At 34.0% G+C, this 14,940-nt stretch overlaps 3 protein-coding genes and 2 long non-coding RNA genes across 5 annotated transcripts; 4 read left to right on the top strand and 1 right to left on the bottom strand.

Annotated features, from left to right (window-relative positions):
• The first annotated feature begins 1,578 nt into the window (after nt 1-1,578).
• Nucleotides 1,579-2,297, top strand: LOC120199187. The gene is made up of 2 exons (XR_005523430.1): nt 1,579-1,831; nt 1,933-2,297. It is a non-coding gene; the product is annotated as an uncharacterized LOC120199187 (long non-coding RNA).
• Nucleotides 2,298-2,833: 536 nt separating this feature from the next.
• LOC120199186 lies at nt 2,834-3,298 on the top strand. Its single transcript, XR_005523429.1, has 3 exons — nt 2,834-2,909; nt 3,015-3,083; nt 3,162-3,298. It is a non-coding gene; the product is annotated as an uncharacterized LOC120199186 (long non-coding RNA).
• A 7,054-nt stretch (nt 3,299-10,352) lies between these two features.
• LOC120199165 (cyclin-dependent kinase F-4-like) lies at nt 10,353-11,171 on the top strand. Its single transcript, XM_039200348.1, has 4 exons — nt 10,353-10,602; nt 10,697-10,763; nt 10,872-10,971; nt 11,121-11,171. The coding sequence occupies exons 1-4, from the start codon at nt 10,401-10,403 to the stop codon at nt 11,169-11,171; spliced, it is 420 nt and encodes a 139-aa protein (XP_039056279.1). The 5' UTR covers nt 10,353-10,400.
• A 115-nt stretch (nt 11,172-11,286) lies between these two features.
• LOC120199164 lies at nt 11,287-12,061 on the top strand. The gene is made up of 3 exons (XM_039200347.1): nt 11,287-11,435; nt 11,526-11,604; nt 11,847-12,061. Exons 1-3 carry the CDS (start codon nt 11,406-11,408, stop codon nt 12,059-12,061), a joined length of 324 nt encoding a protein of 107 aa, XP_039056278.1. The 5' UTR covers nt 11,287-11,405.
• Nucleotides 12,062-13,413: 1,352 nt separating this feature from the next.
• LOC120199185 (protein PAM68, chloroplastic-like) lies at nt 13,414-14,352 on the bottom strand. Its single transcript, XM_039200362.1, has 2 exons — nt 14,142-14,352; nt 13,414-14,014 (listed from the first exon to the last, which is right to left on the bottom strand). The coding sequence occupies exons 1-2, from the start codon at nt 14,181-14,183 to the stop codon at nt 13,454-13,456; spliced, it is 603 nt and encodes a 200-aa protein (XP_039056293.1). The 5' UTR covers nt 14,184-14,352; the 3' UTR covers nt 13,414-13,453.
• Nucleotides 14,353-14,940: the final 588 nt, after the last annotated feature.

Genomic DNA, 14,940 nt, shown 5'->3' with positions numbered 1-14,940 from the left:
ATAAAATATCCAATATGATACCTATACTTCAACAATATTTTCATATTTGTGCATATTTTGATAAAATGATTAATTTGGTAACACAAATTCTTTTATTTTTGTTTTATTTATATTTTTATATAATAATATAATATCAATGTGAATTTACTATAAAAAATAATTTGTTAAATTTTTAATTGATTTGACACTAATGATATCAATCCCAAGTACTGTAATAATATAGGTGTATACAATACAATATATGTTCAAAAACTTTCAATCATTTGTCAATAAACACTCATATCTCTAGTATATGCGGTGTTCAAATCTAGAACCTCAGGAGATAACAAGTATTATTTTGAATATTTTGTTAAAGTATATATATCACATTAGAATTTTAAAATTACAAATATATTATTATTAAAGTTTAGATATTAAAAGTATTGAACATTATATCAAAATATAAATACGAAACAAAATATTTTAAAAGGATATATCCCACCTTGTACAATTTGTCAAAGTACATACCAAATAATAAAACAAGCTTCTATTATTATTGGAAAGCAAATAGTTTATAATTATAGAAAATTAATTAATTAAATCAGTCAAATTTTAGAAAGTAATTTTATTTATGGAAAAGGAATAAGCATATGAGACGTAGCCGTTAGTTGTCCCAAATCAAAATAACAAAAAAGAATTAAAGGAGATAAGAAATGATGACGATATCCATCCAACTCCAGATCGTAGCATAATAATATAGTGAACTACCGGTCCGGTCGGGCCACTATAAATGGAGAGAAATAAAAATAAACCCAAAAATTAAGCGATTTCAAGGTTCACAAGAAAGGAACTCCCGATTCTCACTCAAGTCGTCAACTCAAACCCACCACAATAAATTAGGCATTTGGCTTCTTTATTCCAAACACGCTCGCAAATCATTTTCTTTTTACTTTTCACGAGAGACAGAAATAGCGCAGCTCTGGATTCCACCTCTTCCCTGCCTTGCCAACGGTTCTCATGCCGGTTGGTTCCCAGGTAATTACATTTGTTTCCACTTAGGTCTGATCTGATCAGGTTTAACTTCTTATTTGTAAATTTCTGTTTAGGTTTAGATTAGTGGGGTTTCCCCCTTGAATTGGATCTATTTTTTTTTATTTTTTTAATTTAATCTATTAGGATATGATTTTCTGATTTGTCACAAAGTTTCATAGTATTTATTGACTTATTTCGTTAATTGGATTGTTGATATTTCTATCTCGTTTGTTTGTCCAATTGTCTCATATGGCGTTTGTTTGGTTTATTTATAGGGAATATGAATTGATTTTTACCTATTATCAGGCATTGATTTTTTTTCCCTCGTGATATGATGAGTCGCTGGCTGGACGCCAGTTGTGCACTTTTATTGAATATTGCTTGCATATGATAGCCTCTGCTACTTTCTTGAGATTTCGGTTTTCTAAGATGTATATTGTATCACGTTTTATACCCAGTTCCATCTCATATGCTTAAATCACGTCATATTAGGTTATGGGCTCATGTAAGTCCCACGGCGAATCAAGCTTCATTTGATGCTATTTTAATGTTAGATTATACCGGATTTGGATTTAAAGGAATTTAATTTCCTTTTCAAGACATGGCGAAAGTCTACTTCTGGTCAAATTGCAACCACTTCCGGGTCTTTTTATTCCAAGAAGTACTTGACTGGCTGTTTATTGTCCATGGAGCTTCTCTTTTGGTTTCCTTTGGTAATTGCACTTAGTGCCCAACCTCTTTTTAGTACTCAAAACGTGAGTTGTAATGAATTTTAGTGCACTGTTGATACAACATCCAGTCATGAGAAAACGCCTTCCAGGTACATAATATATTTTCATTATTATATTTTCTCGCATCTGTTAACTACTTCTCCCTTTTCTAAAATTTAGTATATATATTTTTCCTATTTTATTATCACAGGGCTTGTAGTGGATTATTGAAAGTTGCTTGCTAAGCATTGGCATTGGTAGTTAATGTTTTGTTGTTGCTCCTGATGGGTACCTGGTTTCTGAGGGGCCTTCTGCAAATGTTTCTATTTAGAATACATGAGTTAACCGCAATTAAGACTTTGAACCAAGTGATTGTATCTTGATCTTGGAATCCTTCCTTCTGGCTGTATCAGTATGTTTTTTAAAGCTCATCCATTCCTATTGTTGATGCCTTCTTTTGGTCTTGAAGTTGCGGGTTTAGTACCAAATAAGGCTTTGAAGCTCATCCACCATAAAAGTTCCGGTTTATGTCATTCCATGTTTCCAGTGGAAATTAATGGTGGATTTATCTGATCTCCAAAGCAATTTTTTTTTTGTCTTATAGTTTAATACCATCAATCTTCTACTGAAGATAACTGTTACATGTCTATCTTTGTTTCTTATAAATCTCCTCAATAAAGGGCTACTTTTTGTTCCACAAAAATGGAGAGGTAAGTTGTTTAAAACAGGATTTGCTAGACAGTATTTATTTTCTGCATAATGATTTATGCTTATCAATTCTTGGGATGATGTTGTGCAGTCTAATGTTATAATTAAGCATATCAACAGATGTTCTAATGTGGAAGCTGATTGTCTAGCTAAGTCAGGAATTGGTTAGTGAGTGAGGAGGTTGTTGTTATGAGTAGTGGTTATGGTGTATTATTTTGGTTATGGTTCTATGTTAGGTAATTTTATGTATTGTTTGGAATCTTATGTAATTATGGGTTATTAATAAATTTAGGCACTCTTTTCCTCCTTCCGCTAGTTGTCTCTTTACAAGAGGCAACTATGAGGGAGGTTTTTAATGAGGCCTTCTATTCCTATCAAAAAAAAAAAAATTCTTGGGATGATGTTAGGAGCAAGTTAATTAAGAAAGTTGGAACTTTTGGAAGGGTGTGGCATGCTATTCATAAGCAGTCTGGGGAAATTGTTAGTATGCCTTGGATTTTAACTACTTGAAGTTTTAAGACTATTCCCTATCTGTTATGCTGATATTGAAATATCCTTTACAAATAAATATTATATGTTTTGAAGGTTGCAATTAAGAAAATGAAGAAGAAATATTACTCATGGGAAGAGTGTGTGAATCTGAGAGAAGTTAAGGTAATATGAGTTGCTTTATTCTTGTTTTGCTTGTAGTTATTTTATTTCACATGCCTGATTGTCTGTTTCTTTTAACAGTCATTGTAGAGAATGAATCAACCAAATATTGGGAAGCTTAAGGAAGTCATCAGGGAAAATGGCATTTTATTCTTTGTGTTTGAATATATGGTAAGGGCCAGTTTTTATTTGTGTTCTTAATTAATGGGGTTTTGCTGAAAAATGAAAATTTTCCAGGAATGCAGCCTTTAACAACTTATGAAAGACATGGAAAAGCCTTTTTCTGAAGTTGAAATCAGACATTGGTGTTTTCAAGTCTTTCAAGGTCTTGCATACATGTACTAGCGTGGATTTTTTCATCACGACCTAAAGCCATGTATTCTATTTTTTTTATAGGAATTGAAGGCCTCATTAAAAACCCCCTTTATGATTAAGGAATTCAGAATGAATTCTTTAATCAGAGGAAGGAGGAAAAGAGTGCCTTATACTTCATTAATAAAAGATACATAAGATTTACAGCATCAAGATAAAACCCTTACAAACAATCCTAAGAACCCAAAATAAAATACCCTTAAAACACACTGAAATTAGCCAATACCAGACTTAGCCAACCCATCAGCTTCTATATTTGTTGTTCTAGCAACCCATCTAATAACACCCTCCAATTCTTTATCCCTGACAATAAAGGCATATAGATCAGGACACAAAGGTCCATTCTTAACCTATTCCACTACCATTTTACTATTTGATTCTATAATCAACCGACCCTTAATACCTCCTCTCACTGAATCAAAGAAATATAATCCCTTTTGAACAGCCTTTAACTCCATCAAAGTAGGTGGACCCGGACCCGTAGCCTCTTTAAAAGAGCCTAAAAGAAGACCTTCGTCGTCTCTAAGAATACCCGCAATTCCACTGCTCTTCCAATCAGAACTGGTAGCTGCATCCACATTCAATTTGACAAAGCCCTTAGGATGGGGGGACCAAGGGATCGTAGAGACAATCGATTTGTTAAGAGGGAAACATAAATCCCCAAGGGACGAGTCACTGATAAGAGAATCCATAGAAATAACAGAGTCTGCAAACTTAGCTAAGAACCAAGATGCAAGCCTCACCCTTGCTAAGAAAAATAAGTTAGTCTGGTCTAACTTCCCTCTTTCAAAGACAATATCATTTCTAACTTTCCAAACAGTCCAAATAACAACAACCAGAATAAAGTTCCAAATAGCAGAACTAGAATTTAGTTCTTCCCAAGCTAGGAGGAAGTTCTACACATTTTCTTGAAAAACCGAACTAATACTCCAACACTGCACAAATTTGTTCCAAAGTGATCACACGACAGAACAAGAGAAAAATAAATGAGAAGAAGATTCATTAACCAAATTACATAGAGGACAAGAAAGATCTACAATACCCGTAACCCCTCTTTTAACCAGTTCAGTCCTCACTGGCAACTTTTTTAGAACCACCTACCACATAAAAAACTCAACTCTTGGTGGCACAAATCCTTTCCACAAAATTTTCTTCCAAAAAGAATTCTTTTGGGAAGCCAAGGAACAAATCTTCACTCATGAATTTACAGAATAAACACCAGCCCCGTTTCCTTTCCAGATCAGACCATCGATGGCCTCTTTAGACAGAAATAATTTAGCCCACTGTTCAAATTCCCAATCTATCAAACTACTCCTCAACTGAATATTCCAAATCCATCCCAAAGAACTAAACTCGCCAAATTCAATTAATTTGCCACTATGATTTGAGGAAATAGCAAACAACCTCGGAAAAAGACCTTAAGAAGGCAGTCCATTGCCCAATGGTCCTGACAAAACCAAATACACTGACCACTACCAACTTGAATTCTGCACATACTATGGAACTTTGAGCCAAATGAGTCTTCTTTAAAATGAGAATTAACCATTGAACTCCAAATCCAGGATGCTTGAGCTGGAATTTTGCTATTGAACATTTATGAATAAGGATCAAGATTGTATTTAGAGCATATTAACCTCCTCCAAACAACATTCCTATCATTAGCAAACCTCCAAGACCATTTTCCCAGAAGGGCTCTGTTCATATTAATAATATTTAACACTCCCAAACCTCCTTCATCCTTAGATTTGCACACATTGGGCTAACTAACCCAATTAATCTTATTTCTCTCCATTCCACCTCCCCATAAGAATTTAGACATAATGGAATTGAGTTTTGAATTAACCAAGGAGGAAATTTTAAAAAGAGAGAAGTAGTAAGTTGGAAGTGAACAAAGAACCGATTTATTCAAGACTAACCTCCCTGCCAATGAAAGAGTGGCAGCTTTACAACCTGCAAGTTTCTTGTAAAATTTTAAAATAACCGGATCCCAAAGAGAGGAAGAATTCCGTGTTGCACCAAGAGGCAGACCTAGATAGTCATAAGGAAAATTCCCAACTGCACAACCAATTGTCGACGCCCACTCCGCAACCTCCTTTGGAGCCGTATTAACAACAAATAATTTGCTTTTCTTTAGATTCAATTGAAGACCAGGTATGACTTCAAACACTCGCAACCTCTTAACATTTGAAATCTGTTTATTCAAAGCCCCACAGAAAATAATTAGGTCATCTTTAAATTGTAGATGTGATAAATTAATAACAATCTCATTCCTCCCAATCTACGTCCACAAAACAGTCCCTCACCTTTAAAAGTAGTAAATTTAGAAGTTCCCCAACTAAGTTGAAAAGCAAAGGAGACATAAAACAACCCTAACGAAGACCCCTTGCCATAGGAAATTCTTTAGAAGGGACCCCATTAATCAAAACTAAAATTGAAGTTGTTGTTACACATTGTCTAATCCAACTCCTCCATTTGATGTTGAATCCCATTTTCTCCATAACCTAAAAAAGAATAGACCAATCCACAATATCATAAGCCTTCATAAAATCCACTTTAAACACACAACCTTTAAGTCATTTTTTCCTCCAAAAGTCAACCGCCTCATTTGCTATAAGAGAGCAATCCAAAATTTGACGGCCTGGAATGAAGGCAAACTGCGTAGGGCTTATCAAATCAGTAATACAATTCCTTAGTCTCGTCGAAAGGCATTCTGAAAGGATCTTGTACAACCCTCCTACAAAACTTATAGGTCTATAATCATCTAATCTACCAATATTAGACACCTTGGGAATAAGAGTAATGAATGTATGATTAACTCAATGTTCCCAATTTTTCCCCATATAAAAGTTATGAAAGAATTTCAGAATATCGACCTTTAGGACAGACCAAAATCTCTTGAAAAAACCCATATTTAAACCATCCGGCCCGGGAGCTTTGTTGCTATCACATGATTGTAAAGTCTCCCAAATTTCTTCCTTCGTAAATTCTTTTTCCAAAATAACACTATGCTCCACTGAAACTCTGGAAAAATTCAGCTTCGTATCTTCAACTTCCAAGGTAGATCTTGTGTTAAAAATTCAAAAAAATGGTCCTTAACACTAGCTTTGATGATAGCCGGATCTCGAGTAATCTCACCATTGACATTCAGAGCACTCATGAAATTCCTTTTCCTCCTAACTGAAGCACATGTGTAAAAAAATCTTGTATTACGATCCCTTCCACTCATTTTGATCTCGATTTTTGAAACCATATATGTTCTTCAATTTTATAAAGCCTCCATAATTCTGATCTCATAGTAGTCAATTCTGCTCCTTTTTCACTACCATTTAAATCTTGCAACTGCTGGAATTTTTCCTCTGCCAAGTGAATTTTCCTTTATAATTTGGCAATCTCTACAGCTGGAAATTGGTCTCTCTTACCCGCCCATTTCTTGATCGCCAGTTTAGTTGTTTTCAGGATAGATAGAATTCCAGCTCTCTTCTGTGTAATCTTACATTCTTGAACAATATAATCAACTAAATTCTGAAAGCATTCCTCATCCATCAAATAATTAAAAAGTCTGAATGGTTTTTTGCCCCAACTAACTCCCACATTCTCAAGAAAAATGGCATTATGATCTGACACAGACCTTGGTAACAAATATTGCGTAGTTTTAGGAAACGCTTCCAGGAAATGGACATAAACAAGGAATTTGTTAAATATACAAAGGTGGGTATATCCTGGTTGTTACACGGTGGCAGGCCGTTGGCCGGTTTCCCTCCGGTGAGGGAGTTAGAGAGTTCTCTCTTAGAAAAAGAAGCAAAAAATGAAAAATGAGAGATGGGGAGGCATTTAGGCATGTTATGGGATATAAATAGTTTTGGATACGTTGTTTTGGGGAAGGACCTTTGTGTTATTTCAAAAATGGTCAAACCTCGTCCGCAGTTCCTGTAATTTGTAATTTTTACATTTTAGTCACCAAATTTAATTTTCAGCATTTTAATTTGGATTTCAAATTTTATTATGGTTACATTTTAATCCCTAATTTATGTTTTATTCGAATATGGCCTAGGAATTTATGCATGTTTTATTTTGGTCACTAATTTAAATTATTTTCTTTTATTTTGGTCTTTTAATTTTATAATAATTTTATTTTCATCCCTTACTATTATTATTACTATTATTTTTATCTTAATTTTACCTTTTAAATTTTTTTAGTATCTAACATTTTTGACTTTTTCAATAGTAACTTCAATCGATAAAAGGTAACTAATTCGAATTGAATTTTTAAATTTAAATTTCAATTTAAAATTTCGCAATTAAAACAACCGAAAAATTAAATGGTACCAAAAAGGCAGTTCAAGAGTGCTAATCCTTTCTTAACTGTAACAGACTCACGAACCTGTTTTAATCGAATCTTTGTGAACGCAGACCAATTTTTGTCTTAAAAATGATTTTTCTTAAAATAGTTTTTAAAAGATGTTTTTAGGTATTCGACCTACCTAATCTAAAGGTCGATGACGACTCTTTTTCAATTCTATTCAACTTAATTTCAAAATCCTAATTTTTCAAAATTAAAGTCGTGACTGTTTTTTAAAAATAACATTTAATTGTTCCACCTAAAAATGTTTATGACAGCAAATTGGGCTTTGACTTGGGAAAAATGATTTGGAGTCGCCACCGATAATTTGTTTTAAAACAAATGGGTTGATCGGATACATTATTTCTTACCTGATCTGCGTCTTACCAAAGATGTGTCGGATTCGGTAGTCGGTTACAGTCAAGGAAGAGTTAACACTCTTAAACTGCCCTTTCGGTACTACGTAATTTCCAGTTGTCTTAAATTAAGGAAATTGTAATTTAAACTATAAGGTAAAAATACGATCCAAGTTACTTACCTCTAATTAATTGAAATATTCTTAAAAGATAAAAATGTTAGATTCGTAGTGGAGTATAAAATCGAATTAAGATAGCAAGTGCACAAATATGAAAATAATAAACAAAACAAGAAAAAAGAAAAATAATAGAACAAGTAAAAAATATTAATAAAAAAATAAATAAAATAAATAAAATGGTAAAAAACAAAGATAATGATAAAGGGGAAAATTAATGGAATAAAAAATAAAACACGAAAAAAGTAAAAAAACAATTAAAAAATGAATAAAAATAACATGTATATATATAATGTGAAGAAAAAAAATAAACAAAAGGAAAAGAAAGAAAATAAGGAAGAAAACAAAATAATGGGGCCCCCACTATATTAATGCACAAAAAAATATTTTGTCAAAAAGAGGGGACATGATGGCATACGAAGAAAAAAAAAGTGAGATAAAAATTTATTAGATAAAATATATATATATATAATATAGTACTTAATATAAATAAATAAATAAATAAATAGTAAAAAACACTAACAATATATATATAACGGTATTTAAATAAAAAAGGAAAAAATAATGATAATAAAAATAAATATATATATATATAGGATATTAGTAAAACAAATAAATAAATAAAAATAAAATATGTGTATATATATATACATAAATAAAATATCTAAAAATATGAGGGAAAAAATATATAAAAATAATAAATCAGGAAAAAGTCCAAAAATATACAACAACAACAACAACAACAAAACCCTATTCTCATATGAAATGGGATAACAGGAGGTAGGGTAGTAGGCTGCCTCCAACTCCAGGTTGAGAGCAGCTTCCGTAGAAGATCTCCGACAGTCAGAAAATTAAAAATAAAGATAGAATGCAATGCATGTATAAATAAATAAATAAATACATAGTTTAACATTCTTCATATGCAGTCTTTATATGCGCGTCTATAATGGGAAGTAATCCCTGCGTAAAAAATCTTTGTATATAGATATAAACGTATATAAATTAGAAGTCATGGAAATTACTACAAAGACATTAAAAGAAAGAGATGTTACATCATATGGTTGTGACATGCATTACTCGGCTACCTTGGTCTTAAGTCCAAAAATATAAAAGATAATAAAAAATAAAAATAATATATATATAGTAAACAAATATGACATATATAATGATAATAAAAAAGGGCTAATTTAGAATAAAATCAAAATTAAAAGGTCAAATTAAAAAAGGAAATTGGTGCAGAAGCAAAATTCGGGATCAAAATAAAATGTTAAAAAAGAAGGGGGACCAAAAACGAATTTCCCCTTAAATACACGAAAACGCACGGATCCTCCCCTCGGGTCGGGTCAAAGCGCAGGTCACCGCTAGGCCAACGGGTCGACTATTTAACCCAAATTTTTTTCTAAAATCTTCATTTTTCATTCCAAAACACCAAAAATCCCTCCCCCATTAAAGAATTCTCTCAAGTGTTCTTTGGATTTAAGAACAAATGCCTGGGTTCTTGATGAACCCAGAATCCGGCCATCAACGCAGTCTCGCCGGCCGCCTTTGATCGGCGTCGGCCGCCGGTCATCAGCGACAAAAATCACAATTTTTTTATCATTCGAAAGCCCTAAGTCAAAAAATCCAAACCTTTTTTCAAAACTAGCCTCGTAGGGGTGTAGATATAAAAAAATAGATTTCGAACTCTTCCCCCTCCGGTCATCGACGCAACCCACGTTTTGGGTTATTTGAACCAAATCTCAAGAAAAACAACATGCACAGGCGAGAAATGAACGAATTAATTATGGGACTCCAGTTTAAACTTATTATGGCCTGACTCACTTACCTGTCCCTAACAGAGTCGCCAAACTGTCATAACCATTTTTCGAGGTTGAACAATTAAATATTATTTTAAAAACGGTCATGACTTTAATTTTGAAAAATTAGGGATTTTGAAATTAAATTGGATAGAATTGAAATATTCTGTAACTGACTGCCTTTTTCTTTGTAGAGAATTTGTTGGTTAGTAAAGGTATAATCGAAATTGCTGATTTTGGTCTTGCACGTGAAATTAATTCACACCCACCATAGACGGTGTATGTCTCAACACGCTGGTAGGTTTGGTACATTCAGAATTTTTTGTATTTTAATCGTTTTTCCTTGTGTGTATATATTTGTGTGTGTGTGTGCATGCCTGCATGTATATTTGCTGCAACTTGTCTGTGCCTTGAGTTCCTTGTATTGTAGGTATCGTGCCCCTGATGTAATTCTTCAATCATACCTATATACTTCAAAAGTTGGCAAGTTTTCTGTGCACTTTCAATAGGGATTCACTTAAGACAGAATTAGCGTCAGCCCTTTTAACTATGTTTTTCCCTTACTTATTTATTACAGATATATGGGCGATGGGTGCAATCATTGCTGAGTTATTAACCTTACGTCCTCTTTTTCCTGGAACCAGGTGTGTTCTTGTGATGATATCTAATTATCACTTCTTATTTGTTTGGCAAGTATGGGTAGTTGTGTGTCTATTCATTTAATTGATGCTAGCCCTTCATTATTGTTGCAGTGAAGCAGATGAAATCTACAAAATCTGTAGTGTAATAGGTACTCCAACTAAGGAATCCTGGCTTGATGGGCTTGATCTTGCAAGGGCTATATTCCCACAGGTCTTCCTCTCGATGCATTCTTGCACAGATTGTAACTTTGTAGTACAAGTTCCAAGTTATTTTAGCATGTGCTGTTGCTACTGATATTTTAGAGGGGATGTGTTATTTCGATTCATTTGTGGCTAATATCCTATTTTGCATGCTTGTAGCTAGGGTTAGAGGATCATTGGAACAGCGACAAGTTAGGAGATATTCTGTAGCTGACCTTATTCCCATATGTAATGGGATAAGGGGAGGTAGGATAGTAGGCTGCCCCTAACGCCAAGTTGAGAGCAGCTTCCGTGGTAGATCTCCAACAGTCAAAATTATGAATTGCCCACCGTGAGACTCGATCCCACGACCATAAAATTAAGAGCCTTGCGCTCGTACCAATTGAGCTAGACGGGCAACTGTAAATGTTGTTAATTTTGCTAATTTGACCGACTCTTGTAGGTATGCAACGCAAACCGGAGATGCTGAATCAGGTAATCATCGTTTTGTCATAATTTTTCTTCTCGTCTAATATTAATTTCTTTTCTATTGCTACTAAATATGATTTTCTTTGCCCTCTGTAGGATCCGAGAAAGAATGATAAATCCTTGAAGAACTTTACCAAACAACCCAGATATTGGCCACAAGGAAGAACGGCTCCGAGTATGTTTTTTTGTTTGGGTTCTATTTAAATTGTTTCTTTTTAGATCTTCACTCATTTTATCAGTCGGTTGCGCAGTATAATATAAAATGTCTGTCAATAGAGAAGTAGTTCATTTCCGGTATGCTTACCGGTTTTGATTTGTGAAAATGAATCGACTTTGAAAATTTTCAGGGAGCCTATTGTAGCATCAGTCTTGTTTGATATTATGTAATTGACTTGAAAAATATCGGTGGTTTGGCAGTAGTATCCATGAGCAAGGATAAGAAGGGTGATGGAGCGACCTCAGATGTTGCAGAGAAGTTGGGAAATGTTACGATTGGGGAATGTAGCGAGTATGTTGGGCAAATACTGCCGCCACCTATGAAGGCTGGGGTGCAGTGGACTGCAGAATATAAGGACATGTTTCTTAGGCCAACCCAACAAATACAGTCTGGCACTAGAAAAGTAGCGGGATGAGATGGTTGGTTCGCTCCACGTCATAGCTTATTTTATGTTTTATAATAAATAAATAAAATGAGGCATCCCATTCAATACATGGTTTGGTTTGAGTGGTTTTGCGTTAACCCTACAATAAATATGGTTTGTTTCTTCACATCGATGTTGAGAATGAAATGTGAGCTGTTGTGTTTTTCCCTAAACCCCAAACCGTATTTTTAAGTGGAGCAAGTGCTTGGAGTATTCTTGATCATCCAGCGTAGGGATGAGCATGCGTCGGGTATTTGGTTAACTCGATTCGACTCAAAAAATGTGTACCCTCCACCTGAAATTTAACCTAACTCGGATCTAGGGTGGTTTCCCTCGATCTAAACTCAATCTACACTTTTGACATAAAATTTGAATCTAGTTCAATCAGATTTAAAAAAATTGTATAAATATATTAATTGTATTTGATAAAATTAAGAATCTAATTGAAAAAATAATAGAGTTATTATTTTAATTATACTTAAATATAGTATATAATTACATTATTTTTAAGATCGAGTTATCAAATATTTTTCTCTAAACTTGAATCTGATCCAACTATAACATATCATTTAAAAATTTGACTCAAACTTGAATTACTTTAAGAAAAAATTTAATCCGATAAGATTGAATTGGATCGAAATTCGTCTATTAGAATCGTGTCCTCATCCCCAATCCAGTCGGGGTGAAGCAATATTTTAACTTAAAATACGCCGGTGATCATGGAGTCAGATACCGTTGCGAATGCAAATTTGACCTTCAGCTTTTTTGCTGCTGATGCCAACAGATAAGAAAGATACTCATAATATCATTAATAGGAAAAAATTTCTACGGTTAACATACCACACTAAAACATGCTTTACTAAAACATACTATTAAAGTGACATCTCGAAACATACTATTGATTAAATTAAAAATAATATAAAATTAAAAATATCATCAATCTATGATAAATGATCTTTTTAATTATTCAACTTTTTTAAAGTTGTAGAATAAACATTAAATTTTAGGTTTTATTAAAAATAGAAGTACCCATCCCTACCTTTTAGAGGTTGGATTAGGACTAGGAACAGCCCCTCCCTCCTTTAGTCTATCTATATAACTTTTCAAAAACATTAATCAACCTTTAATGTTTTTGTTCCCTGTCCATTAACTCATTTGTACAGGATGTAAACAACAATTAGTCTTTAACACAATCTATATAGCTATTTATGATTTTAACTAATAAAAACCAACTCCCTTCAGATCGGGATTCAAATAAAAGCATGTGGTGAGCAAAAAAGAAGAGTGAAAACACCAAGGGAAGAAAAAAAAAAGCAAAGTAAAACATGAATTAATAAGGCAACTTGAGACGAAAATAGCAGTATATAAGCATGAAGAAACGTCCTACTTCTTACGCGATCCACCCCAAATGGATTGCCAAAACACAGGCCAGTTCTTCTGAGCCTCATTCCATCCCAAGAGTGACCCTTCTCTCATGGGATCCCAACTAGATGACACGATGCCATAACTTACCCCTAACAAAGCCGTCCCAAAGAAGAAGAAGGAAACAATAAACGGCACCCACGTTGGAACATCGATTTTCAACCCAACCTTGAGATAATAAAAGAACGGGAAAAACAACAGCCCTATAAACAATGGAATCCCAACCGATAATCCCATTCGGCTTATCATCCGGTTTGTTACCACCTCGGGTATCACGCCTGCCTCAGCCTCTTCGAATTCCTCTTCACCTTCGTCTTTTTCATCGCCACTCTTTGTCCTTTTGTTCTTCTTGGGTGGTGGTCCAAACCCTTTTGGGCTATTCAATGTGGCATATAGGGGTACCAACTGCAATGACCCAATTTGATTTTCGGGGTTAAGTGGGAATTGCCAAGTTTTCATGGATGGTGGTTTTAAAGCTTGGGTTGGTGTCAACGAGGAGGATTTTTCATTGCCACGGTCAATCTGCAAAACCATATGCGAATTGTATTATCTAATCAAAAGCTTGGAATTCCCACAACATAGAGCGATAAATAAAGGTAAACGAAAGCAATTTTTTTTTCATGATATGAGCAACAGAAAACATGTATACCTTGCAAGGGCAGGATAAAGATGACAGTGCCAAAGTTGCCATTCACTTGAGTCTTCGCCTACTTCACTTTTTCCTCCCCTCAGGTGCTTGTTAAGGTCGTCTAGATATGGGGAAACGATAACTCACAATCCTATTTTTAAGTTAAAGTTGTTTCTGATTTAGAAGCTCGACCATGGTTGCCCCCGCTGAAACTCTTTTATCACCAGTTATTAGACAGAAGAAGCGATAAGGTTGAGGTTCAAAGATGATCCGAAATAGTATCAATCGGGCCAAGTCGGATTGGGTCATAACCTTTTTGATGGAATGGTCGGGTTTTTTTTTGGCCCAATACCCCAGGCGGGTAAAAAATTTAGGGTATTAGACCTACCCAAATTTTATTTAGCAAACTACGAGTTGCCTCGGATATTATTTTTTAATAGTCCAGTGTAGTTGGCCTTACGTGGGTCATTATTTAATTGGGTTATAATGACTCGTCACGTCGAGGTGACGAGTAAATTATTTTTTTTAAATTTTTTTAAATAAAATTTATAAAATAAAAAATCTATGGGACTCGTCAAGTCGAGAAAACGTGTTCCTTCGAATTAAAAAAATGTAGCCGTTGGCTAGACGTTATGCAACGAGCAACAACGGCCAAAGAAACTCGTCCCCTAAAAGTGACGAGTTTGGCTGAGGATAATTTAAAAAAATTAAATTACAAGAAAAAATCAATTTATTTAAATTTTATGAAATATAAAGTAAATAAATAAATGTAAAAAATAATTTTTTACACGAAAATTACGAAGTAAAAATCAATTTATCT

The sequence above is a fragment of the Hibiscus syriacus genome, unplaced genomic scaffold, assembly GCF_006381635.1.
Source record: "Hibiscus syriacus cultivar Baekdansim isolate YM2019G1 unplaced genomic scaffold, ASM638163v2 tig00005377_pilon, whole genome shotgun sequence".
Classification (NCBI taxonomy): Eukaryota; Viridiplantae; Streptophyta; class Magnoliopsida; order Malvales; family Malvaceae; genus Hibiscus; species Hibiscus syriacus.
The sequence above is the reverse complement of the archived record's forward strand: the minus strand, read 5'-3'. Positions and strand labels throughout refer to the sequence as shown.

What these genes read in the sequence shown, in the direction of transcription:
- LOC120199165 (XM_039200348.1), top strand. Translation starts at nt 10,401, where the DNA reads ATGTCTCAACACGCTGGTAGGTTTGGTACATTCAGAATTTTTTGTATT. An exon ending in CCTATATACTTCAAAAGTTG is followed by an intron (nt 10,603 to 10,696) that starts GCAAGTTTTCTG and finishes TATTTATTACAG; the next exon opens with ATATATGGGCGATGGGTGCA. An exon ending in CCTCTTTTTCCTGGAACCAG is followed by an intron (nt 10,764 to 10,871) that starts GTGTGTTCTTGT and finishes TTATTGTTGCAG; the next exon opens with TGAAGCAGATGAAATCTACA.
- LOC120199164 (XM_039200347.1), top strand. Translation starts at nt 11,406, where the DNA reads ATGCAACGCAAACCGGAGATGCTGAATCAG. An exon ending in AACCGGAGATGCTGAATCAG is followed by an intron (nt 11,436 to 11,525) that starts GTAATCATCGTT and finishes TGCCCTCTGTAG; the next exon opens with GATCCGAGAAAGAATGATAA. An exon ending in ACAAGGAAGAACGGCTCCGA is followed by an intron (nt 11,605 to 11,846) that starts GTATGTTTTTTT and finishes GTGGTTTGGCAG; the next exon opens with TAGTATCCATGAGCAAGGAT.
- LOC120199185 (XM_039200362.1), bottom strand. Translation starts at nt 14,183, where the DNA reads ATGGCAACTTTGGCACTGTCATCTTTATCCTGCCCTTGCAAG. An exon ending in CTTTATCCTGCCCTTGCAAG is followed by an intron (nt 14,015 to 14,141) that starts GTATACATGTTT and finishes ATGGTTTTGCAG; the next exon opens with ATTGACCGTGGCAATGAAAA.